Below are 25,528 nucleotides of genomic sequence, written 5' to 3' on the forward strand. Positions count from 1 at the left end.
CTGCAGTCTCTAAGGGTTTTGGACCACTGCAAAGTTGAAAAATGGTTATGTTGAACCATCTTACTTTATCCATTCATCCATTGATAGATTTGGGGATATTTCTACCTTTTGGCTGTTGTGAATAATGCTACTGTGAACACTGGTGTACAAATACTGGTATGAGGAAAAATACATATATCTTCAAATAATTACTCCACAGATGGTCCAGTCCACTAATTTTCAGTGAGGAACTTATTCTTAATTTTTTCCCTAACCGTCTAAATTTAAATTACTTGATAGGAGGCAACCAAAATTCTGGTTTCTGGTTTCAGAAACCAGAAGGACAGAACATGGTGATGCCCAGGTCTGTTCTGCTCCAGAACCATGGCGCACAGCTCATAAGAACCTTGGACGCCCTGGGCTGCTGCAGAAAGCCAGGGAGAAAGCCAGCGGGAAAGACAGCCTCGGCGCCCCAGCTCCAGCATGTCAGTCCTCGCTGTCGCCCTGGGGGGGTTCTCCTCTTCCTGACAAGGCCCAGTATGTCCCTCAACACGCATTCTCTACTTTCATAATCTCCACCCACTTTTTTTTTTTTTTTTAAGGATTGGGTTTTTTTAAAAAAAGATTCATTTTTATTTATTTATTCAAGCACTGGGTACAGTCAGAAGCGCGGGAGGGTGAGAGAATTCACCAGAGCCAGAGCGGGGAGCCAAGCAGGCAGAAGGACCAAAGCACACTACTGAGGGGAGCAGCGGGCGGTAGGAGAGGTCTGCGCGCCATGCGGGACCCTCCTCCGGTGGCCGGGGAGCAGCCGGGGATCGAACCGGCGCTGCAGAGGCTATGGGCAGCTTCACAACCCAGCGCTCAACCGCTGCGCCACCAGGGAGGCCCTCCACCCACATTTTTAACTTGCCCCATGACCAAGGCTCAAGCCCCTCAACCAACTCTCATCAGATGCTGAGTTCTCTCCCTCAGGGGTCCCCACCTCGGCCTAGGGGATGTGACATTCTGCATGTATGACTTCAGTCACCCCCACACTAAGGACTTAAACAGACATTGGCCTGGTTTCTCACAGTGCCAGGACCTGCCCCTAGGATGTGACCCAGACCCCCACACACAAAGCGCCTGCTGCCAAAAGAATCTGCTGTTTGCTCAGCCAAAGCCCGACAGGCTCCTAACCTCCCTCTTGAGAACACGTGTCAAGGAACATCTACAGTTATAATCCTTACTCTGTCCCTTTGAGATGTACATGTAACACCCACAACTCAGGAATGTCTTTCTCAAGGACCTGGGAGGTGTCCCTTTCAAATACAGTCATGGAGAAAAATCAGGCCTCCCACCCCCACCCACAGGAGCAGAACCTCTAACTTCCAGTGACAAACTCAGATAATCCTTTCGGACAAGCCCCTTCCTGTTTGGTTTTTGTGTGCGTGTGTATGTGATTTCCCACTTTCCTGACTCTGCCTGAGCCTTTGGTCATTCACCCTCCCTCTGCCCTCATTTTCAGTTTAAAACACCTACTAACTGAGCTAGGCACTTTCAAGGGTGCTGCCAGCTCCTTGGGGCAAGTACTGTTCCCCTCTGAGGTTTTGTTCAACTGGGCAGGGCAGGTACTTGATGAGACCCCATGGCCAGCCAGCGCCCCAAGCAGGGACTGAGGGGCAGAAGCTGGTCCTGACCATAAATGGCTCCCACCATAAAGGAGTGTCCCCCCAGCACATTTCTTGTGGTCTCCCAAAGCCCTGTGCATGAGGATGCCTCCATTTTACAAGCCCAAATTCCTGGATGCAGATTAGACCTTTGTTTCCCTTCCAGCCCCCACTTGGAGCTGCAGTGACGGACACCGCAGCATAATCCCCGTCCCCCAGGAGCCTGACCTCGTCCCCTCGGATCTGTGGCGGCCGCTTCACCACCTCCTTTACCAGCTGCAGCACCGAGTCTGTCTGCAGGGTGCTGAGGGCACCAATCAGGTCGACAAGGGTGAGCTGGGACGCGCTGGCCTCAGGCACGATCTGCAGAGAAAAGGAATTCCCATGAGGCTTACAGAGTGAACACAGAAAACAGGGTGGCACAGCTCGTGTGCCCACGGGCAGCCCCTGGAGAAAGGGCATGTTAAGAAACAGACACGCCTCATGAGGAACAGGTTGGCATCATGAATTGGCTCCCAGAGCATGCGGACCCTCAGCCAAGCAGAGGAGCCAGGTTCACGCTGGCAGGCCCTGCAGGAAAAGCCCATGTGGCAGGGAGATTTTGATGATATTTCGAGGGGATCACAGGTGGAAGAGCCCACTAGGACTGGGGTCATTGGCAGGGAAGGACCCACAGGGGCTAAGCATGGCCTGGGCCACCACCCACTCAGGTGCCCTCTGGGAACAGATCAGAAAGCAGAAGTTGGGGCGGGTTCATCGCTGCCTCCCCCCCACCCCAGTTCTAGTTGTAAGAAACATAGGTACATGATGCCAGTGGTTTCCTACCTCAGCCTTGGACGAGACCTTTGATCTTTGATCCCATCTGCTCCTGGTATCTTCCCCAGAGCAAGGCCCCCATTACGCTGACTCTTGCCTTACCTTCATTTTGCTGTGGCGTTTGGCTTTCTTTCTGCTCCACACGGCTGCCACCGCAGCTATTAAAGGAACCCCAAGAGGGGCTGTCAAGGGGTTCAAGAAATCCAAAATTTTTTGTCGTATGGTCTAGATAAGAAAAAAAGTGGAGAGTTAGAGCAGAGCCCCTCAGGGCGGAGAGTTCAATATGCACCTCGGCCACCGGGGCCGGGGAGCAGGGGCTGTGGGCTGGGGCCCCCCCGAGTGCCTGTGGTGGGCGGGAGAAGCGCCCAGGCTGACCTACAGGGAAGGAGGGGTGAGGCCCCTCATCTGTGGTGGGGGGCCTGGGCCACAGTGGCTGAGCCGAGCAGGGCAGGAAGGAGGCCAGGGGATGCTTTGCAGAGTGAGAAAGGGGTGATCCAGGAGCGGGACTGGCACTGCACCCCGCAGCCCAAAGCCCAGCTTGTCTCCGGTCAGTAAGGGCTGACACTCACCAGGCCAGATGTGTCTCCATTTCCACAAATAAGTACATTTAACTAACCTCACTGTTGAATCAACAAGCCAACAGCATGGCTTTATAGCTCTTACTGTCATAAAACGGCCGTTACAGCTGTGTCCACCCTGAGGGCAGGGGCTCCTCCAGCACATTGTCTGGCACATAATCAGGGTCTGGCCCACGCAGCAGTGGGTGCAATGAATGAATGAATGAGCCCGCTGTGTGCCCACGGCCAGCGTCCACTATCACTGGAAGAGCTGGCCGCTCCATTCCGCCATGGACTCTGCCCTGGCGAGACCACTGCGATGGAGGGTGGGGAGTCTCAGCACAAGGCCCTGGGTCCCTCAGGGAGGGCCTCAGTGAAGGTTCAACATCATTAGCCCATGTCAAAAAGACTCTTTCCAGCAACCCATGCGGTAGGTGCTAATAACCCACTTGTTTTCCAAAAAGGACATGAAGGCTCAAAGTGTGTCAGGGTTTCCTGAATCCCTTTTAGAGGAGACCTAGGCTTTAAGCAGGTTCCCGTGGCAGCCTGAAATACAGATTTCCCTTGCAAGGTACCCCCGGAACTGAAAGAACATTCTGGAAGCCTGTGCATGAAGTACAGCCACCTGGGCACCAGACGGCTTAAAATGAGACTGTCATTGATAATCAGACGTCACTTGGAAGTAACACTCACTCTCTGTACGCCAACACACGCGCCTCTAACTCGGCAATAATCTCGTCGGAGAGGAATAAATTCGTTGATAAACACAGAGCACTCTGGGTGCTGCCTGGTGTCCTGTTTCCAACCAAGGAAACTCTGGAGAGGCTAAGGGCCGGGCCTTGCCTGTGGTCCCATGGACGGCTGGGACGCAGCTGCCCCAGCAGCCTGCTCCTGGGCCATCAGGCACCTGTGTGAGCTGAGGGGTCACGCCTGGCGCCGGGGGCTCAGCTGACAGGAGACGCAGTCCCTGAGAAGCATGAGGCCCTGGGTCGCCTGCTGGATGCTCCCAAAGCATAGACGTAAAACCGAGGAAGGATGAGCTGGAAATGTCATGAAATCATTTCTGGTTTCATAAAAAACACCCTAACATTCCCCCTGACCTCAGGAGCCTGGAACCGGAAGGGGAAGTTAGCTGTCCTAGCAACGGGGACAGAGAGATGTCCTTGAGAGGGCACCCACCCTGCACCCAGACACTATTTTTAGTTAAAAACAGGCAAAGGGGAAAAAACAGGCTGAAAACCTATTCATGCCACCGACAGGAAACTTGGTGGTAATTAGAAAACCTGGCAATTCTACTCCCTGCTCCGGTGCAGGCCCGCAGAGCACATCACGTTTGGTGGCCTCGCCTGTCTACCTGCACACATTTATTTTTGGTGGGACGAGACAATGAATAATGACATAATAAAGCCATAGAGGACTGTCTCTCACTTTGGTGGTTTTGAAGTAGACCGAAGAGGAGCCTTTTGTGGCCCCGAGGAGGTCGGCGGGCCTCTTGTGGGCCTCCTCCCTGGTGAGCACGCTCCAGAGCAGGGCCATGGTGCTCACCATCCGCGGCAGCTCTTCTAGGATGGCGTTCTTGGCGTTTTTCAGACTGGCAGGATCACTCATGGCCGAGGTCTAAAAATGAACATGAACCAGTGAGGCCCGGCTGCACTGGTGCGCTGCCTTCTTTGTGGCTGTCAGTCGGGGTCCCGCCTGGGTGTTGGCCCCCAGCAGGCCCCCGTGGAGGCCTGGCAGCAACACATTGAGCCCCAGGCTTTCTCTCAAGGAGGGCGGCCTGCGAGGCTCCACCAGACAAACTCTCTCCACCACTCGACCCAAGCAGGAGGTGCTTTCTGCAGCTGAGCCAGACAGCGCAGAGCAACCATCAGCCCAGACGCCGTCAAGCACAGACTCCACCAGCACTGGGAGGTCCAGCGCAAGCACAGGGGAAGGAGGTCACATAAGCCTAAAATTGAGCTAGCAGCCATCTGTCTTATCCCGCGCTGTTCCCGATGAAACAAGGGCCTGGGCTGATGGGACCCCCGGGAAGCACCAGGGAAACATCCCATCAGTCCGCACATGCTGGCACGCGTAATGCATGGTATTCTCCAGACCCCCTCCTGCCCCCCCTTGCATACATATTTGCATCACATACACACATTACTTCATTTGAAACAGCTATCACCCACGAAGATAAAACTATAAAAAAAAAAAAAAAAGCCTCGACCTCAGGAAAAAAATAATTTACCTTTCTGCTTTGGTTGGGTTGTTCCAAAAGGCAAAAATGACTGATGCTTGTCAGGCCTTCCAGAAGAGTGAGTGGGTAATCTGGAGAGATGTTTTCTCTCTTGGAGGTTACACTGTGGTGAAGAAAGGAGAAACTGGTTTTGAGAATTTTTAAGAGCGAGGCCATAAATGTTTTTAATAAACAAACGAGAGAGATAGCACAGGCTTCCCCAATAACCCAGGGCCCTCGTGTGGTCAAGACAGTCCTCTCTTGTGCAATTTTATTTGACATTCACATGGTCACTGCTGAAAAATGTTTTCAGACGTTTTAGAATTCCATGAAGACGACGTGCATTTTTTAAATTTCTGTTTTGCAAAAATAACAGAGAGGGACTGATATGCCCTGCAACCTGGAGCTAGGCTGGGGAGCAGGGGGAGTTAAAAAGGAGGATGTGCACTTCCAGCACCTCGTAACCCCCCAGCCACCCCAAACAGGTTTCTGGATAGGTTGAAATTGTCCCCCAACTGGGCCTCCCTGGTGGCGCAAAGGGTTAAGCACCGCACTATGAAGCAATCCACAGCCTCTGCAGCATGATTTCGATCCCCAGCCGGCCAGAGAGAAACCCACAGGGCGCAGCAGACCTCTCCCGTCTCGCCCGTTGGCCCCCTAAGTAGTGTGTTTCAGTCAGTCCGCCTGTTCTGTTCCCCACTCTGTCTCTGGTAAATCCTCTCACCCCCTCTCATCTCTGGCCTGTACCCCAGCTCTTGTATGCATAAATAAATAAATCTTTAAAAAAAAAAAAAAAAAGAAATTATCCCCCAACTGCCTTCTCAGCCTCTCATGACAGAGACGACCACAAAAGCAGTAACAACACATCCAGGCTTCACCATACCTGGCAGAGAGCTTTGCAGACTCGCTTTCATACTGCTTGACCAGCTCATCCAAGTTTTTGCAAATCTGGACAATGAAGGGGGTCACCGTCCAGCCCAGCGACTTTCCGAAGTAGGGCAAGGACTGCGTGACCAGGCTCACCCAGGACGGGTGCATGCCATAGCCGTAGGCCGGCTGCAGCCCTCGCACCACGGCCGACACCAGTAGCCCCTGTGAGGTGAGGGGGTGCGGTTGCACGTACTGCATGGCGCTGATGGCCTGCTGGAAGTTCAGGGCCTTCCGCCACTCCCGGGCCAGCTCGGGCTGATTCTCGGTCTCCTCCTGGGCCCGCCCCAAGTGGTGCTCCAGGACGATCAGCACCTGCAGGAGCTTGAGCAGCTCGATCTGCAGGGGGTGCTCGCTCCAGATCTGATCCTGGCCCAAGTTGATGAGACTCTCTTCAAAGAGGCTGTCCTCCCGTGGGGCCCGGCCTCGCTCTGCCGTGGCTAGCCCGTAGCGCTTCTGGCTGATGTACATGGACGCCGACAACGACAGCAGCACGAACTCCTGCACTCTACACCGCTGCAGCAGGCTGCGGATGGACTCCACCGTCCTCCCTTCGGCAGACTTGGCCACCGAGACCAGCTGTGTCATGATCCTGACCAAAACTTCCACACTCTTGACCTGGACGTCCCGGTTGCCGAGCACGTCTCGATGGGAGACCTTCAGGTAGCAGGGGTAGTAGCTGCGCAGGAAGCTCAGGCACAGGTAGGTGAGCAGCTCGATGAGCAGGGAGTGGGGGCACACATTGGGGGACTGGGTCTGCAGCTTCCCATAGAAGCTCTGCCCCACCAGGGCTTCCTGGTGGCGGGCCAGGAGGTTGGAAATGAGGTTGAGGTGTGCGGTGGAGCTGGTGTCCATGCTGGTCCGCGATACGGCCTCGATAAACTCCCTGGGGTTGGTCTTGAGCACGGCCTCCAGCACTGAGAAGGCGTACAGCACCCGCCCGGAGTCGTAGGGCTGCAGATAGAGCAGGATGTGCTTGAACAAGGCCTCCACCGTCTCCCGCTGCTCCTGCTGCTGCTTCAGCTGCTGGGACACGCATAGAGCCTGCAGCTCCAGGTCGGCCTCCTCATCGCTGGACAGTGACTCTGAGGCCTGTGTCTTGTCTGAGTCCACACGTGTCAGGCTTAACCTGGCATGGGGCTGGAAGCTGTCTGCCTGGCAGGCAGCCAGCAGGGCTGGGCGCTTGGGGTGAAGGCGGCCCCCCACGGGGAGGGGTCCGCAGCACTGCTCCTCCTGGCTCAGCTCCTGCAGGTCGTGCAAGGGGGAGGAGAAGGAGGAGGTGCTCTCGCTGTCCGTGTGCACGGAGCTGGTATCTGCAGACTCACTGTGCTCACTGCTGCCCGCGGTACCGCTGGCTGGCCGCTCGGGTGGGCCCATGGGGTCGGGAAGGTCCTCCTCGCTCAGCTCGCTTCCCGGCGGGCCTCTCTCCGGCTCCTTCTCCACCTCAGCCCAGATGGCCTCCCGGTCCACGGTAGTGAGCTGGCTCAGGGGCAGGCTGTCTTCCGAGCCGCCCTCCTGAAGCTCAGGTGCACCACACGCCTCTTTGAAAGAGATTTTCTTCCTGGTGAACCAACGATGCAAGTCTTCTAGAAGTGACAAAGCGAGAAACGACTTCAAAACAGAAAGCTCAGCCATAAGAAGTTCCTTCTAGATGATCTTAGTCTTAAAACTAGGCAGGAAGGTCAATGTTAATAAAATCCCCCGTGAGACCTCGCCAGGGTCTAGAAGGGAGACCAATCAAGTGAACCAGTCTTTGCAAAATATTCAAGGAACAAAGTAATTTAGTCACGTCATGGAAGGGGGATTTAAAACTTGGATAACTTTTGGCCCAGAAGTTTCCTTTTTTTTTTTTTTTAAAGATTTATTTATTTATTTATACAAGCACTGGGTATAGTAAGAGGTGCGGGAGGGTAAGAGAATTCACCAGAGCCAGAGCGGGGAGCAGAACAGGCAGAGTGACGAAGTACACTGCTGAGGGGAGCAGCGGGTGGCGGGAGAGGTCTGCGTGCCATGGGGGACCCTCGCCGGGTGGCCAGGGATTGAACCAGCACTGCACCAGCACTGCAGAGACTGTGGACAGCCTCGCAACCCAGCGCTCAACTGCTGCGCCACAGGGGAGGCCCCCAGGAGTTTCCTTTTAAAAAATGTACTCAACATTCAGAGACACCAGCATGAGGCTTCCTGAGTGCGAAGGGCGTGCGGGGAGACATCACGGGGGAAAGGAGACCGGAGCATGAGTTCTGCAGGTGAGACTGGCTGATGGGATTGCAGCAAGAGTGCGCCACGACGGCCCCGCTTGCCCCGCGGGCCTAACAGCTACATGGCCTGAGCTGGGGCGACATGCAGAGGAAACCCGGCTGCAGAGAGGTGTGAGCGATGAACGCATTTAGGGGAGGGGATCGTGACAAGCAGCCATGGAAGCGCCTAGAAGGAGGGGTGCAAACCGCTGACAGTGATCAGCTCCATTACCTGCATTACAGGCTCTGGCACTGTTTTCACTTCCTTATTCCAATTTAAAATGAGCACAGTTAGTGCTTCTGTAATCAGAAAATACACAACACTTTTAAATATTTATGTTGCTTTAAAAGGAAGGAAAGCCAGGAGCCTTTAGTTCTGCCAACTACGCAGCTTTCAATAAATCTACTTCAAGAAGGTCAATCAAGAGCAAGAGAGAAGGAGTAAGATATTAGAAGTAGATGAACTGCCGGGTGTCATGGTTTGAAAACAGACTTCCCTGTTTTCAAGGAGGCAGGGTGGGGCAAGCAGCATACTTCTAATTGCTTCCAGGCATGCATGAATTGTAGATGTTCCGGGAAGCCCCTCCTCGCTCTAGCAGGCAGAGCACGAAGCTGGCTACCCAAACATGAGATCAGAACCAGCTCCACCCTGTTCTGAGAAGCAGCTGTGCAAAAATATGCTACCTGAGGGCAAACTGACCTTTCAGGCCCTATGAAAAACCAAGCAGCCAGATAAAGAAGATACAGAGACCAGGTCCCCAGTCTTCCATAGTGTATTCTTTAGAAATCAGGAAAAATCTTAAACTACAGCACTTGCCCTCCTCAGCACCCACACAGCATTGACATATATTTTGGTGGCGATAACTTGGGAAGTTGAAAGATCTAAGGCTATAGATGAAAGCCAGAAGCCCCCAGCCCCCATCAAGAATAATTACATTTTTCGAGATCAATGCCTCACTGTTCCTGTTATAGGGCAGCCCCGATACAAAACGGGGTGCCTGACTGTGGGTCCTCACCCGCACGCTTAAAAGGACTTATCAATGCTCTACTGCAGGCACACACGAAAGGTTCATAAAAGGTTTATTGACAAGGGAAGGGGAAATGAGGAAATGTACAGCTCAGGGAGAAAAGTGGGAGACAAAGTTTTAAATGCGTCCTACCCAATCTGCTGATCAGGAATCCCAAAATGGCGCTCTGAGAGCTGGCCGCCAGCCAGGAGCCGTGAAGCCAGGAGGCGAGCGATAGCGAGCCCCCCAAGGCCCACGTGTTTGGTTTTTATACCCAACCTGGCGGCTTAACTCCACCCTCAGGTCCCAGCCACCCTCCCTTTGGTAGTGATGGGATTTGTCTCTCCCAATGTCCTGATGGCTTTGGTCTGGAGTGGGGGTGGCATCCACAAAGCCTGTATGGGATTAGCTCAGGGCAGCCTTTCCCCCTAACATTCCTACCTATAAAAACTGAACCCAGGCTTGTGGTGGCGGGAACAGCTCTCACAGAGGCTAATCTATCCCACTGCTTCCTGGGCTCAGACCCTCCTCTCATGAGATAATAAACTCTGTCAAGACTTTTATTTCAGTCAACACAGGGATGGAGCCTTGCTGCACCTCCCCCTGCAGTGACCCTCAGGGCTAATGGCTGTTGCCATGGTCCCTGAGGTCCGGCGTGGGCAAGGAACCATGCGCGCAGGGGGAGAACAGCAAACTCCCTAAGATGCAGAGAAACTGAATGCCTGTCAAGAGATAATGACCACCAAAAACTGCCACAAAGATGATTAAAAGAAATGCTGACCACCTGGAACCTTATCTCGCTTTCTCAAGGCCCACAAACTTTATTCTGCTACAACTGTCTCTCTAAAATCTTTCCTTTTTCTGGTCATTGATTGCTAATTAAAAAAATATACATAATTTAATAAACAGGCTAATCCAAATGAAACATTACTAAACACTGTGTAATAATAGAATTGTTAGTTTAATAATCTCTCTATTATGTGCTGGACTTTAGTACCTATGATATTAACTGCATTATAAAATAAATTCACCCATGACAATTAATTATGAGTAAAAATGAGTAGGTAATAGTGATAGTTAGTGCAACTAGAAAATAATTATATAGAACAGTAAAAAGAATTTATAGCCTGTCCAATTAGGAATGAGGCTAGGTCCAGATGTAACTTCGGACATAAATCACTGCCCTGTCAATTAAGCTAAGTCTATGAGCAAACTGATCTCTTTGATGTTCACTGTTCCTATGCCTTTAGAAAAACATATATATACTGACCACTAGCTTAATAAAAGTGCACTCAGATTTTCACTCTCTTGAAGTGTGTCTGTGTGTCATTTATTCATCGAATCCCTGACCACCCTGCGCAATCTCTCAACCCTGAGACGGCCTCATCGTCCATCGCTGTGCTGGTCCGCGGCAGAGCCTGGCAGAGGAAAGATGCTTTCCCTTGTTAGGAAGGCAGCCAGAACAGCAATCAGGAGACGCAACAGGAAGCTCAAAGCCAGTAAGCCCGGGGGTTACAACTTTCCCTTAATACTCAAAAGTTTAGCTGCCACCAGCCATGGCCAAACTTTTAATAAGGTGCTATGTTTACATTTCTTTGCCTTTTACTTTCTTATAATGTGGAAAAAGAAAATGTCTCCATTTTAAGGAGGCAGCTAACTTCCCTTCCTAAAGGAAATCTAAATACAGCTTTAGGCAAGGCATCTTCTAAAGAGAGGGAGCCAGCTTGGAATCTTTGCTTCCTTAGGTAGGGGCTGCTTTGCTGTGTTAAGGAAAGGCCGTGACAAACACATTATTCACAACCCAGCAAGCCGCTCACACCCACTCCAAGCTAGTCAGCCACTGCCTAGCCCTGTGGGACGCCTGTGCGGGGTCACTTTAGTTCCTGAGCTGTGTCAGGCAGTAATTGTGCAAGTTGAGCAAACACGTCCGATTTGTTGTCATCTTTTATTCTTCCCCCCTATGTAGTCTTTAGAATTTGTGTTGGGCCTCCCTTGTGGCCCAGGAGTTAAGTCTCAGCACTGTCACTACGCCAGCCCACCACTGTGGCCGGAGTGTGCTCCCCAGCCAGGGAGCTATCCACATGGCACAGTAGACCTCTCCTGTCTCCCTGCTGCTCCCGAGCACTATGTTTCAGTCAAGCTGCCTGCTCTGCACCCCACTCTGTCTCTGGTGAGTCCTCTCACCCTCCACAGCTCTGGCCTACATCCCTGTTCTATGCAAAAATAAAATCTTTAAAGTAAAATAAAATTTGTGTTAAAGATGCTCCTGGAAGCTTTTGGAAGCCAAATGTTTATTTCTTCTGCATTTCTAATGATGCTGAGGGAGTTTTACCACTGGCAGGAAATTGGAGAGAGCGCATCAAAGAGGAACCACGTAACAGGTAGTTCAAGGTTCACAAATAAGTTATTTTTCATGAATAAAATGACGACTGGTGGATTATAGGACAAACTTTGACATTCGCAGTTGTTTGTACTGGAAGCATCATAAACTCTCCATCACCAGGTCTAAGTTGGGTTCCTGAGAACCTTCTGCCCAGGAGACCCTAACCTAACATCACCCCACACCCTAGACATGTCATTCTTTTGGGGGTTGGGGCCCACTTGGATGATGGCCTGTTTTCAGGATGCACCTTCATTCTTCTCTCCAGCGAGAGAACCAAAAACTCATGGGACATGAGTTACTAAAATTTTCCTTTTTAATTTTCAAAGACATTTACAGTTAAAAATTCTTAGTGATCTTGAGCCTCCCCTGGTGGCGCAGCGGTTGAGCGCTGGGCTGCGAGGCTGCCCGCAGCCTCTGCAGCGCCAGTTCGTTCCCCGGCCACCGGTGAGGGTCCCACAAAAAAAAAAAAAGAAAAAGAAGAAAAAAAAATTCTCAGTGATCTTTACTGAAGTTACCACTGGGCCTTAATACTGTGTGTGTTTAGGGATCTAGGTTCCACCTCAACAAACGTATGTTATCAAATTTTCCTTTTTTATTTAAAAACCCTACTATTTAGCATTGCTAGGTGCTGGTTCATCTGACCCTACGTTTTAAAAGCTCCCATAAGTTCACAAGACACGCTCACTGTCAGGATGGGCGCCCCCTCCCGCCCACCTGGGGCCCTGGGGCCTCACCCGCTGTGTTCTCCTGCTTCAGGCACTGGATGGAGGTCCTCTGGGTCTTGGGCTGCAGCAGGAGCAGAAGCACAGGCTCCAGGATGCGCGCCACGTCATCCAGGGACAGGGCCCGCACCAGCCAGCCCTGGGCGGCTGCACCGATGGCCCCGTCCGTGCAAGTCAGGCTGTCCAGCACGACAAACAGGGACCTGGGCGGGGCGGGGGCAGGGCACACCATGAAGTCAGCATCAGGTGCACCCCCTGCCAGGATACAACTGGGAGCTTCACTGAAGCTGACTTGCAGGCCCAAGCAGACAAAGGATGGGGTAGGGCAGGGCAGGGTGGGGGAGGGTCCTCAGAAGGGGACACGGGTTTAAAATGCCAAAACCCCGGCCTCACACCAAATTACTTATATTGACCATAAAGGTGGGCACCCTGGGCATCTAAGACTGCATGCCTGGCCCCACACCTGGAATTTCAGAAACAAGGTGAGGGAATTTGGAAAAACAATGTGCAACAGAATGTATCTGCAATAAAACTCATACCTTAACCAGGTACTGGATGACGTTATAAGGGTGGGCACCCAGCACAGCCACCATCTCGCCTCCCTCCCAGTCCCTCGTGGGGCACATTCTAGAAGTTGCCCAGGGGAGCCTGATGCCCCTCTCGCTGGCCTGCCTCCCTCCAAGACCAAGTCGAGGGAATTCCTACCACACATACCCACACGCGTCTGGCCCAAATTCACTCAGGAGCCTGTTTGCTGTGCATCAAGAACATGGGGTGTGTGTTCACGTTCGGATGCCACTCCCCGGCCCCCCAGCCCAGCATGCTGACCGGGAAGCTCGGCAAAGCTCCTCGTGCCGTAAAGGTGGATTGTCGTGAGGACACTCACCTGTCGAAGGAGCGGTTGTGGGAGCTGACTCGGCTGCCCTGGATTTCCCTCGTCAAGTGCCAGATGACAGAAAACCTGAACAGAGCTTCCAGTCTCGTGCCCTTGGTAGGGAAGTAAAGGGAGTGAGAACCTCTCTCCAGCAGACTGACCTCTCAGCATAAACATAGCTGCCCGAGGCAGAGAGGCGGTGGGGCTGGGCTGGCCTCCTACCTCTACCCACACAGGCCAGAGTGGACGTTCCCACACTGGTCCAAGCCCATGTCCAGGGTCACACCCAAGGCCTGTGGTCCTAAGACAAACCCAAAGGACTCAGCATTCTTGGGCCCTTGAAATGGCCAGGCCTGGGGGCTGTCAAGAGTAAGGAAACAGCTCGGCTGCAAAGGAGAGGCAGAGCTACAGGGGCCAAGACATCCTACAACTGACAAATTAGCAGGGGCTCTGGAAGCCCAGCAGGGGTTTGGGCCAATTCTTGGGTGAGCGCAGCATGGACTCCAGGCAGGTTTTGGCTTGTGCTTCTGGAGGCCTGGTAGGCCCCAGACTCTCTAACTCATCTGTAAACCAGCGAGCAGGAAAGGATTCACCTGCATCCCCAAGTCTGCCTGGGCAGGTGCGCACCAGGCCAGCGGTACAGGGCGGGGGGGGGGGGGCAGGGTGGGGAGGGGTTGGCCTGCAGGGTGTACCTTGTCAGGGTCGCGGAGGGCGTGGCAGATGATGTCCTCGCAGACGTTGGCCGTGGGGGCCAGGCAGTGCAGCCGGTAGAACAGCTCCACACAGGTGATGTGATGCTCCTGGGTCTCCTTGTTCAGCTGATTCCACAGCACACGTGCTACCCTCTGGGGCGGAGAGGAGGCCACGGTCATGGGCAGCACCCACTCCTCCCGTGCCAGTCCAGCCCCAGCCCAGAAACCGGCCTCTATCCCCATGAGCAACGTGGGACTCCTTGTGCACAGACTCAAGCCTGGAGAGGCTGGAGGTAGGCAGCCGAGAGGAGGCTGCTGGCTCTGTGACAGCAACAACCGAAGCCACAGTCAGCTCATTTACCAGAAATAACCAGGGGAAGAGACAGGAAGAACCCTCCTGGGTCAAAACAAATTCCACAGAATGGTCTCAAGGGTGCAGGTTTAAGGGGATCACGCTGTGGCATAACTGTGTCCCGGAGACTTGTGGAAACAACAGAGCAGTAAGGCAGCCATTAGTGGCGCGGGGCCAGCATGTGCCGGCCTGGGCAGGCGGCCCCAGGTCACTGGCAGCCATGGCCTTGCAATCACAGGGCCGACCTCCCAGGTCCCCAACCCCCCTGGTGCGACAGTACCTGATAGAAGTCTGTTTTCTCTGCAATCACTTTCAGTATCCCTGGGGCGATGGGGGGAACTGTGACCATCTGCAGCTTGCCGAAGAACGGGTTGTGTCCAGAGATTTTGTAGCGTTTCATCTTGTCTTCGATGACAAGTGCAAGGGACTGGGAGTGGTTGATGACCTCCAGCAGGGTGGAGATGGCCACGTTCTGGAGGTAGCAGTCGGTCACACAGCAGCAGATGGTCATCAGGGACTTCAGCCAGGATGGGAAGCTGGGATCGCTGGCTCCTGAAAGGAAGCGGAGCAGAGAACATGGCAGGAGCCGCAGGGGTCCACTGCGGTGTGGCGTCTCAGGCCCAGGAGCACCCCGGGCAGCAGAGGACTCTGGTGGTGACAGAGGACAGATGAGACTGAGTCTCACTTCATGTGCTTGTCAGACTATCCAAATTCTGCACATGTCAACCTCAGGCCTGTGAGATCCATCAAAGTGTTTTTCTTTTAAAAATTCACAGAGCAAAATCCTCATTTTTGGGATAGAACTGAAAGCATGTTTTCAAGGCTGTCGTGTGAAGCAGGGCACAGGGCATGCACATAAAAGAGGCCAAAGACAGAGGCATCAATTCCAAACGCAGCCCTGCCAGGCACGGAGGCGCCACAGCTGGAGGGCCAGGGACAGAAGAAGGAAACTGAAGGTGATGCTCTCCAGGGTAACAGGTGTCTTAAGAAAGAGAATTCAAACAGGCAGAGACAAGCCTGATAAGGCGGGAGAGGAAGGAGAACAGCGGACCTGGGCGAGGCCTGCGCTCCTCCTTCCCTGGGTCCTGCAGGGAGAGCACAGCCCTGCCCGCACCACCTCACACCACAGGCTCCAGAGCCCGAGCCAGTGCATGCCTGACTCTTAAGCCCTTCATTCAGGTGCCCTGTTACAGGCTCCAGGGAGCTAAGACACCAGATCTCTAATATCGGGTATCATGAAACACTCTGCTGACTCCTGGTGATTCGACACCTGCCAGTCCCCGGGCCTCTCATGGCTGTGCCGTGCTCTGGATGAGTAAGGAGACGTGCAGCCTCGCCGGTTTCAACCCGTCAGGAGTGCACGCCATTAATCACCAGACGGGGAAGGAAACGGGTGGCTCCTTCCCAACTGATGGGCTCTAGCCTGTCTCTAACCTCCCCCGTGTAAATGATGGGGTCCCCTGTGGCCTTTGGGGGGGCTGCCCTCTCACCTGGAGGCTGGAAGAGCATTTCGCAGAGCTGCTCTGTCTCCTCCTCTGACAGGTAGACGGGGAAGGTGGCGCAGTCCAGCAGCAGGTGGCAGGCGGCGGCAAAGGCCTCCCTGCAGCCCTCGCTCGAGCCCCCCACGTCAATGACCACCTGCTCCACGGTCCACTCGCCCTCCTGCTTCCTGCCAGGGCTGCTGGGTGAAGGCGACAGCGAATCCATGCCCTTGGGCTTAAAAGGAGACCCCCGAGCTGTGAACAGGCCTGAGAGCACCTGCTTCAGCTGGGGCATGCTGATGGGCCGCGCGTCCCACGAGTTCTTCCTGCTGGGGTCCCCCGTCACCACGCCCGGCAACCCGCCTGTGTCCTGCTGACCAGCAGGCTCTTCGGGCTTGCTTTCTCCTCCTGACGCCGTGAGCTGGACTCCAAAAATGTTCCTGTGGGCGAAGTTGGCGACCAGCTCCTGGATGCAGAGGAAGGTTCTTTGCATGCTCCCGGCCTTCTTCCAGACGTCATCTCTGTCAGGAGACACCCTGGGGACCCGCAGGTGCTCGGACAGCTCCGGCGATGAGGCGCTCAGCCCGATCCCACTGTCTTCAGATTTAAGGGGTGGGAAGGGAGGGTCTTCGTCGCCGGGAATCACCGCCCTGGTGTCTGGGGCAGTCCCGCTGTTTTCACCTCTCACGGGACTCTGCAGAAAGTGGAAATTGCATTAATTGTCCCGGAGACCAGGGAGTCAAGCAGTGATCGGCTCAGCCTGGGACACAAGCTGCTTGTCTGGCTACACCCTGCGCTCTGTGGAAGCATGGCCGACCATGTCCCGGCACTGAGCGTGGCCCTACGGCAGGACTGCCAAACCCCTCAACAAAGTGGAACACAGAAGTGACTCCAGGCCACGGGACTGCACGTCTCCGGAGCTGGGGCTGGTATATTCTTTGTGGGGGACAGTCTGGTGGCCCCTCTCTCCCTTAAAAAGAAATGGGTCTGATGGCCACCTGTTTCTTGCCCCCCTCAGTGGCCACCCACTTAGGATCCCTCTCTGCTCAGAGAGCTTTCCTGTCCTCATCTGACAATAAATCTCTTGCTTTTCTGTCTAACTCTGGTCTTGAATTCTTCCTCACCAAGACTGAGAGAGCCCCTGGGATCCCTGGATAGACCCCCAGGTCCCTTTCCTGCTCACCTGGGCTGTGGCTGTGGCCACAGGAGGGCAGCACTGGGGGTTGGGGGAGTGGAGTGGGGAAGGCACTCAGCAGATGTGCTAAGACTGCTCAGAAGCAGGGAGCATCTGAGGACATCAGCAACACACTTCAGGTGTGACCTATGCATCTCTGGGCTCCCCCTCCCCTCGCCACCCTGAGACAGCATGCTCTCCCCAAGGCCTGGCCTCTGTCCAAGCCCCCCAGACCCTCCCAGCACGCACCGAGCTTCCGCTGGGGGCCTCCGCGTCCAGATAGGAGGGTGGCATCTGCACTTTGCTCAGCACCTTGAAGCATGTCCGCAGGGCCTGTGTGAGCTCGGGCAGGTTCAGTGCATCCGTGTGCTCAGCCAGTGGCTGCACCAGGCCACCCAGCACCTGTGGGAGGTACTGCGTCTGCACCTCAGAGTACAGCTCCTGTGAAGCAATAACACGTGTGTCCAGGTGTTCAGTACGCCTTCGGGTGCGGGGGGATGTAGCTCAGGGCAGCGTCTCAGAAGATCCGTCTTCCCAGAGCCCAGGTCTCACTAATTCCCAAATCAGAAAACAAGTCTGCAGCTGCATTGGCTCTAGGCAGGCACCCGCCGCACCCCCACCCCCCACAAGGGGCTTTCCCCTTTTGAAGAGAAAATAATCGCCACATGGGTGCCTACACTAAGGCAACTGGTTTCCTCTGAGAGTATCTGCTGATTTTAACGAGGAAATACATTTCCTGCCACCCCTGGATTAACATCCCAGGGGGATGAGGCCCCTGTATCATCTGCTTTCATGCAACTTCCACTGGGCCCACGCACCATGGGTACAAAAGCTACAAGCTCTTTTATCTATTAATCAAGGTCCTGTTGGGGTACAACACTGTAAGATTCAAGGATACAGGCTGACATCCCTCCAGACGTCTGCACCTCACCACACCTGCCGTCAAATCACCCGCAGAGCTTCTTCAAACATTCAGAAAGTAATATGTACTGTGCAGAACTAGTTGTCAGTACGCTTAGGTCAACCACCCTCCTAAGACGGTGGACAGTAGCAGGCCTGGGGCCACCGATGCAGGACCTTACCAAGGGAATCACGTCCAGGAGGAACACGAGGAGGGTGCAGAGCTCGGGGATGGTCGGGGGCGGGCTGATGCTCTTCCCAATGAGGTGATTCTGCCTCTCTGGCCTGATGGTCACAGGAAAGAAAACCAGTCAACTCCTCCCCCTCTCGCCACTCGAAGTGTTCCTTAGGATTTCCAACAAAGTCACCTGTTCTCTTGCAAACACCAGCCCAAAGTGACACAGGAAAGTTGATTCAGCAGCTTAAAATATTGCTCTCATCTCACCAGTGATACACTAATTTTACTCAGAATTTAACATGACGGATGACTTCAAAAAACAGTTATCACAAGGCCACAAAGCGAAGCTTTTTTAACAAGTCAGGCCCCCAAGAGAAGGCGGGAGGAGGTGGGCTTGCTCGATGAGACTGGCAAATGCAGAGGGGCCTCCCTGAAGCTGGACTTTAGTAAACAAGCTTCAGACCGAAGTCATGGAGACCATGTGAGGTTTCCTGCTGGAGATGATTTTTAACCTGTTAAGAGTTTTAAGTGAATTCTTTCATTCACAACAGAGACCACCCACCTTGAGCGGTTACATATAATCATCTCACAGTAAATGGCTATGACACCCTCTAACCTCCCTAAATGCTCCATAATCCTGAGCTGGTACGTACCTAAAGCAGTCCTCAAAAGACCGCGTCAGGTAATCCCACAGAAAGTCTGTGCTCAGGGAAGTGATGAGCAAGTTCACCGTTTTCACAATCTCTGAAGCATTTCTGTTCTCTTTTATTGTGCTGGAAAGAAAGAAGGTATTTATAAATATACCTGTGAAAAGTCCTGTCTGGAAAACTGTAATTTACTTTACCATCTGCAACTTTTTCTAGACAATCCTGACAAAGAGAAAAATATCACTATCGTAGGCAGGCAAGAGTTTGCATCATGCCAGCCCATACAGCATTTATTTTGACACATCCTCTCAGAAATAAGCTTAAGAACTGTTGCAAGCAGAATCAGATAGAGAAAACCAGTCAGTCCAAATGAAGGTAAGCAGATATTCTATTGGTGGACTAACAGCACAACTATTCAGGAGGGTTATTTGGCAGAAATTTAAATGTGCACCCTCTGGGATACAGGACATCGTTGCTAAGGGTTTACCCTACAGAAATCCATGCACTGGTTCACAAAGATGCATGCAAAAGGAGACCAGTGCCAGGTCATTTAAACATACCGGGAAACGGGAAACCACCTAAAGTCAATCAAGAAGATGCTGGCCCATAAGTCAGGATTTTTAAAATAAATGCTAAACCCTGACCAAGGAATCTAAGGCAACCATTATATTCCACAGACCCCAGTAGAACTACTCACAGCTTACATTTAAAAAGAAGAACAGTGCAATTCGGTCTTTAAAAGACAACCACCTATGTATTTATGTAGGCATTAAAAATCTGGGGAAAAAATGGAAATGTCCTGTTTTCCTCTGAAGGATAGAGGGGCGATAGGTGATATCTCTTTTCCTGACATCCTCAGACGTGAGCAGAACCCATAACGAGCTTGCATCACTTTTGTATTCAGGAAAATAATATACCCTTCTCATGGTAGGATCCAACACTAAGAGCTCCTGGGACACTTACTAAACAGAAAAATCTTTGCATCGGTTGAAATTTTCACTACAGGTTTCCCCCGCAGTCCAAAAGCAGATGGCTCCTACCTTAGTAGGAATGCCTTGGATAGGTATGATTTGGTAGGTTATTTCTGAGATTTGGAGATGATCAAAAAAGTTTCCATATAAATGAATGGGAACAGCATCCCCAGAAGCAAAAAACAACCAATCAAGTCATACCAAATAGGAACATTCTACTTTCAGAGAGCGGGGGAAGCCTGTATGTCCAGTGCCAATTAGACAGAAGGAAATTCCATGGAGAGTCAAGTAAAAAGGGAGAGATTGTATTATATTAAAGAGAACAAAAACTGCCTACCACGAGGCATGATAGATAACATGACACTTTACGTCAACCTGTCTGCTGTCATGGAATTCTACCAAGTGGTCCCGGAGCAGAGGCCCCTGCTTCGCTTCCCATGCTCTGTCTCCTGAACACTCACATCCCCTGGCTCCCTCCCCCCATTACCTGCTGCACCTGTCCCATCACCACCTCCATCCCCTGGAAATATCTGATCTGACTGCCTGTGTTGAACAACTTTTACTCTTGATGATGAGCGAAACAGGGTTCATCCCTCCAGGGCAGAAGAGGGCAGATCAAACTCTTTTAAACTCTTGGCAAGTATTCGACAGGGAACAGTCAAGCTTGTTGAGAGCACACAGGTGACCTCAGTTATCTTATTAACCTGCTGCGTCTCCACCTCCCCCAGCACAATTAATACTAAATGGGGTGGGGGGGGCACAGCATGAGGGAGGGAGGAACATGAAGCTGGAGTCCAGACCTTATCAGCAAATTTCCACCCTGAGTGTAGCTCAGTTTCAGGTCAGAGCCGAGAGCGTCGCTGCAGTAGGAATAGAAGGCCCGGATGACCTCAAGAAACAAGATCTCAACCACTTGAGGCCCTGCAACAAAACAGAGGTGGTCAGAGGACAGGCCAGCAATGCTTCTAGTCCATGGACGATGATCACGCGGGGTGCAGGGAGGGGCTGTCTGCGCGGACAATAGACCTGAGTGCAGACACTTTGCTTGGCGAGACAGCGGCCCCTTTGCTGGGGAGCAGAGCCATAAGAGAACCCCGCTGCCGCAGAGCAGATACTGTGCTGGACGCGGTCCTACCGCTGCGTGTTCACAACCCTCTGAGTCCTGCAGCAGCCATGTGGCCAGGCACCGGCTCCCGCCTGGTGATGGGCAGCCAGTCCACTCTAGGGGAGACCTGGCCGCTGAATGGGGTGGACGGTGAGGTGGCCAGGGCCTGCCCAGGGCACAGGGCCCCTTGGAGAGCACCGGAGGGACAGATGCTCCCAGCTCTGGCTTTGGCTGGGAGTCTCGGGAGCAGCAAACGTTAAGGAGGATGAGCCCGCTCTCCCTGACACACCTGACAGCACCTTGGGGTGACTCGCCCAGGGGGCATCAGGTCAGCGACAGGGTCCAGGCAACGGAACCCAGGGAGGCTCAGTGTCAGAAGAACCTAATTTTACTCCCAGCTCCTTGTGACTTCTGGCAAGATACTTAGCCTGTTTGTCCTCATCTCCCATCCGTAAGGTGGGCACAGTGAGGCCCCACCTTGGGGTGCGGAGGCATGGAGCACGGAGACCTACATTACATGAGGGCTGCACATCACTGCAGAGTAACTGCTCAAAAAATGCTGGAGAATTTGCTAACAACAGGCCAGAGTCTCCCTCCCGCCTCACTTGACTGGAGCCTTTTCTTCCATGCACCCCAAGAGCCCAGCCCCAGGTGCTCCAGAACTGTCTCTGAATGAATAATTGACAGGTCTCCAGCCCAAGGCCAGAGCAAGAGGGGTGTTACCTTGACCCCCTGCTCAGCCAACAGCAACCGGGCAGCTGGCAGACCCGGCACTTGGTGAGCAGCTCAGGCTTAAGATGGGGGTTCTCCTCCCCATCACTGTCTTCAACTGACTGGCTATTGAGGTCCTGGGGTGAATGACACCATAGCCAGCTTTATTTCTGAGTGAGGGAAGAAAGGCTGCTTTTCTCCACTAATGCACCCAGCGGGGGACCCTCCAAGAACAGACTCTGGGTCACCCCCTCCCATCTGACAGGAAAAGACGGAGCCCCAAATGCAGGAGCTGCTTCCCAGAGCCTCAGGGAACAAGATGGAGGTGGGTCCCTATGGGGAGCCGCGCTACTCATGTCGTCTGACAAAAGTCCGGACATGGGGCAGATTTGTGAAAAATCAGGAATCTCGTTAGCTGACTCCAAGATTCTCCTCATTTGTTTATGGCTAGTTTCTACCATTGCTAAAATACGCATTTAAAAGTAAAACTGCAGATACTGGTCAATCACTGAATGACCAATTTGATGACAAATGGCACTGCATGATACAAATATTACATTTTTCATAAAATTAGTAGTTCTCTGCCAAAGGGGCAGCAATTCAACATTTGGCCTTACATTAACCAGTGAAAAAAACTTCTGGAAACAAAAGGTTGTAAACATCTATCGGCCAAGTCTTTGATATAGAGATGTGGTCTCTTGAGCAAGAGCTAATTGGAGAAAGAAATTCCTTTACTTTAAAGTTAAAGATAACAGTTGGGTGGCAGAGGCGAGCCATGCTCCAAGTATAAGAAGATTCCTGATAAACAGGAGACGCCATAGTTGACTCCTGCTAAATTCTTCCTGTTTGTTTAGGGCTAATTCCCTTGGATGTGACAATTGGTATGGTAGCTGTTAGAGTGTGCATTCAAGACTAAGTCAACAGCAACTTGTGACTGGTTGAGGTAGTAATCACGACAGCACAAATAACGCACTCGGAAATGGTCAATGTTACAACTACTGATATGTCACATCTTGACCATTTTTGAGAATCAAAGGCTATAACCATCTCTGCTCCTGCCTCTGATAAAATATTTGTAGTTCTTTAGAACAACAACCAGCAACCTTATGGAAGAGGAAATTGCCCCTTGATCTTATAGTTAAATACGGAAACTAGGCTGACTAGATAAAGTAGAGGAGTGATAGGTGGAGAACTCTGTGTAGATTAGGAGACTTCCTCCCTTCATTGAGAGTTGGGGGCCAGGGAAGAGTCAGTGCGGCTTGCCTGGCATGAACGCCCTCCAGGCCCTTGGTTCCTTAATATCAAATCAATATTAAAATAATATACTATAGATGATGATTTCTATATAAAAGCCTTCTGTTTTTTACTTTAATCAATTAGTTATATGTTGGTCTAAACTTTATAGGTTAGTTAGAAATAATCTCTTTGTCTCCCTTCCCCCAGGTAACTTCCTGCCCTTTGTTTCCCTCAGCCCTTAGTTAATTGTTCACCATGGCAAACTTAGAAATGTTAGTTACAGACACATAGGCTTTTTTGCTAGTAATGCAATAACTGTTGGATTGTAAATAACTACTTTGAAAACATTTGTTTAGCAACTGTGCCTTCTTTAAGACAAAGAATAATAAATGTTACGACCTCTGTTGGAAGGCAAACAGACCCTTGGCTGCTCCTAAAAAAGGACATGTGATGATTATTACCTTCCTACCTTATACTTGTGTACTCACGATTTGCTTAGTATAAATAAAGGGCTGCTGAGACCCTCAGCAGGATGATGTCAGCACCCTGATCAAGTGTCTGCGTCTCCTCATTCCCCTTCCCCCTCCCTTACCATTTTCTCTACAATTGCACCGATGCCTTCCCATCCTTCAGGAACCCCTGGCACCCAGACTGCTGCGGCTGGTTCGCAACAGGTCCCCTGGAGATGGCTGGTTCCAACAGTGACCTCTGACAGGGGAAGCGTTCTCCCAAGGGCAGCCAGGCCATGGTGCACAGGGGCTGGGCAGACCTTCCTGGCAAAAAGGCAGCCTTATCATGGGGAACTTCATGGGGCGCCCAGGGAGAATAGCATAACATGATGGGAGTATGTGGAGGTCCAGACATTCCCAGGGTTAAATCATACTCGAAGCAACACATTTTAATTGCTGGAAAACGGGTGACCCGTCCTGGACCCTCGATGAGAAGGGGTTTGGGGTACCTATTTCCGGCTTGTCAAGCAGGCTGATGAGGATGCGGAAGGGCCTCAGGTAGGCATGAAGGCGCTCATCCCTATCGGTCTGCGGGAACTCCTGGTGCAGCAGCTCAGCCAAGCCCTGGAAAAACAGCCCCGCATTAGGAAGGGCACCTGGTGTGCATGACAACACCGCCGTCCGGCCGTGAGGTTCCCGGAGAAAGACATAAGTGGTGACGCAGCACAAAACAAGAACGTGTGTTCCCAAGAGCACATCCCAAGCCAACTGGGGGTCTCGCAAAGGAGTCCACTGAAGAATCGCCCTGCTTGGGGTCGACTTCCCAGAAAGACGGCTTTACCTCAACTAGAAGATCCTTGGAATATTTTTCAAAAAAATACAAGGACTGGTCTTCATAAGAATCTGTGATTTCGGATTCCGGCACAATTGTGTTTCCCTTAATGTCGGAACCTACAAAAGAACAGACACTGTGAGCCGTAAAGAGACCAGAGATTTAAAAGCACATCATGGTGTGCAAAGGTTTCAGGTGCTGATTTTTTAAAAAATATTATTCCTCCAACAGAAAACAGAATCAGACCTGGCAAGACCGAGTTGTTTTTCTTCAGACAGAGCTGAGGACCAGACAGGCAGGATTCCACTCATCACAAAGGGCATCGATTTAGTCTCTCCCAAGAATTCACCCTAGTTGTCTTTGACAAGCATGATCACAAAGATCTAATGGAATGAGGATCAGTTGGAAAAAAACAGGGTGTGTATGTCCGGCACAATGTGAAGCCAAGTGTTCGCAGCTAGTGGCCGCCCTGCAAAGGGGCCCTAGAGGTCCTCCAGGCGGGGACGTCTTCGGGTGCAAGGGAGGAGCCCGGGCCCCTGCTGACCACGGTCCCTATCACCCCACGCAGTCATGGAAGGCCCCACTAAGAGGAGCTATGCCCCTAGCAAAATCATCCTTTTGACAAAAATGCTTAAAGAGCCTGCAAATGTTGTCAAAGTCCTCCATCGGCTTGCACGCCATGACCTACGTTTCATAGCCAGCGGGAAAGGGAAGAGCAGGTTGGGAGCACTTCCTGACGCTGGTGGGATAAGATCAGGACGTTGAGGACTTTGAAAAAGCTGTGAAACAGGACTTCCGGGGTGGAGAAGCTACTCCGTGTGATGCTTTAATAGAGGATGCAGGTGGTGACCCATGTGCCCAAACCCAAGGAATGGACACTGCCACGAGGGGACCCCAGCATAAACCGTGGGTTGTGGGGGATGCTGTGTCGGTGAGGGCCCACCAACTGTGACGTGGGTGGCAATGATGGAGGTGGCTGTGCATGGGCGGGACAGCTGGCAGGTGGGAAATCTCTGTATCTGCCTCTTAATTTTGCTCTGAACCTAAAACTGCTCTGAAATTCTTGAAAAAACCAGCTGGCAAGTCTTCCCACAAGCACGTTGTGTACAGCCGTTCTTAATGCATGAACATGGGAATTTATAAAATCCAGGAGTGGCCTGAAGCCCTGTGACTTCCTGGAGCCCTGTCCCTGGCCTCTTGTCCTGCCAGCTGTTCCCAGAACAGCACTCACACACACAGCCCGGGATTCTCACACTCTCCCAAAATTACCCAAATACAGGCACCTTGGAGACCCTGTGGGTCCTGTTCCAGACACCGTGATCAAGTGAGTCACGAGTCTCTTGGTTTCCCAGTATGTACAAAGGTTGTTTCAACTACTACACAGCAGTCTATTAAGTGGGCCACAGACTGGTGTCTTAAAAAACATGTATA

The 25,528-nt window shown here is 52.3% G+C and overlaps 1 protein-coding gene across 5 annotated transcripts in view; it reads right to left on the reverse strand.

Moving 5' to 3' along the window:
* Window positions 1-25,528, reverse strand: part of DOP1B (DOP1 leucine zipper like protein B) — a 75,456-nt gene that overhangs the window by 19,545 nt on the left and 30,383 nt on the right. For all 5 annotated transcript variants that reach the window (XM_037524966.2, XM_037524967.2, XM_037524965.2 and 2 more), the window contains exons 8-23: window positions 24,107-24,216; window positions 23,775-23,889; window positions 20,565-20,685; window positions 18,800-18,919; window positions 18,151-18,253; window positions 17,318-17,509; window positions 15,904-16,588; window positions 14,694-14,965; window positions 14,062-14,214; window positions 13,382-13,482; window positions 12,508-12,698; window positions 6,103-7,732; window positions 5,232-5,343; window positions 4,430-4,618; window positions 2,547-2,669; window positions 1,857-1,991 (exon numbers count right to left, since the gene is read on the reverse strand). In XM_037524966.2, the coding sequence (XP_037380863.1) occupies window positions 1,857-1,991; window positions 2,547-2,669; window positions 4,430-4,618; window positions 5,232-5,343; window positions 6,103-7,732; window positions 12,508-12,698; window positions 13,382-13,482; window positions 14,062-14,214; window positions 14,694-14,965; window positions 15,904-16,588; window positions 17,318-17,509; window positions 18,151-18,253; window positions 18,800-18,919; window positions 20,565-20,685; window positions 23,775-23,889; window positions 24,107-24,216 (4,352 nt within the window). The remainder of the gene's footprint in view (window positions 1-1,856; window positions 1,992-2,546; window positions 2,670-4,429; window positions 4,619-5,231; window positions 5,344-6,102; window positions 7,733-12,507; window positions 12,699-13,381; window positions 13,483-14,061; window positions 14,215-14,693; window positions 14,966-15,903; window positions 16,589-17,317; window positions 17,510-18,150; window positions 18,254-18,799; window positions 18,920-20,564; window positions 20,686-23,774; window positions 23,890-24,106; window positions 24,217-25,528) is intronic.

This window comes from Talpa occidentalis, unplaced genomic scaffold (genome assembly GCF_014898055.3).
Source record: "Talpa occidentalis isolate TD23 unplaced genomic scaffold, MPIMG_talOcc4v2.1 talOcc4.4, whole genome shotgun sequence".
Classification (NCBI taxonomy): domain Eukaryota; kingdom Metazoa; phylum Chordata; class Mammalia; order Eulipotyphla; family Talpidae; genus Talpa; species Talpa occidentalis.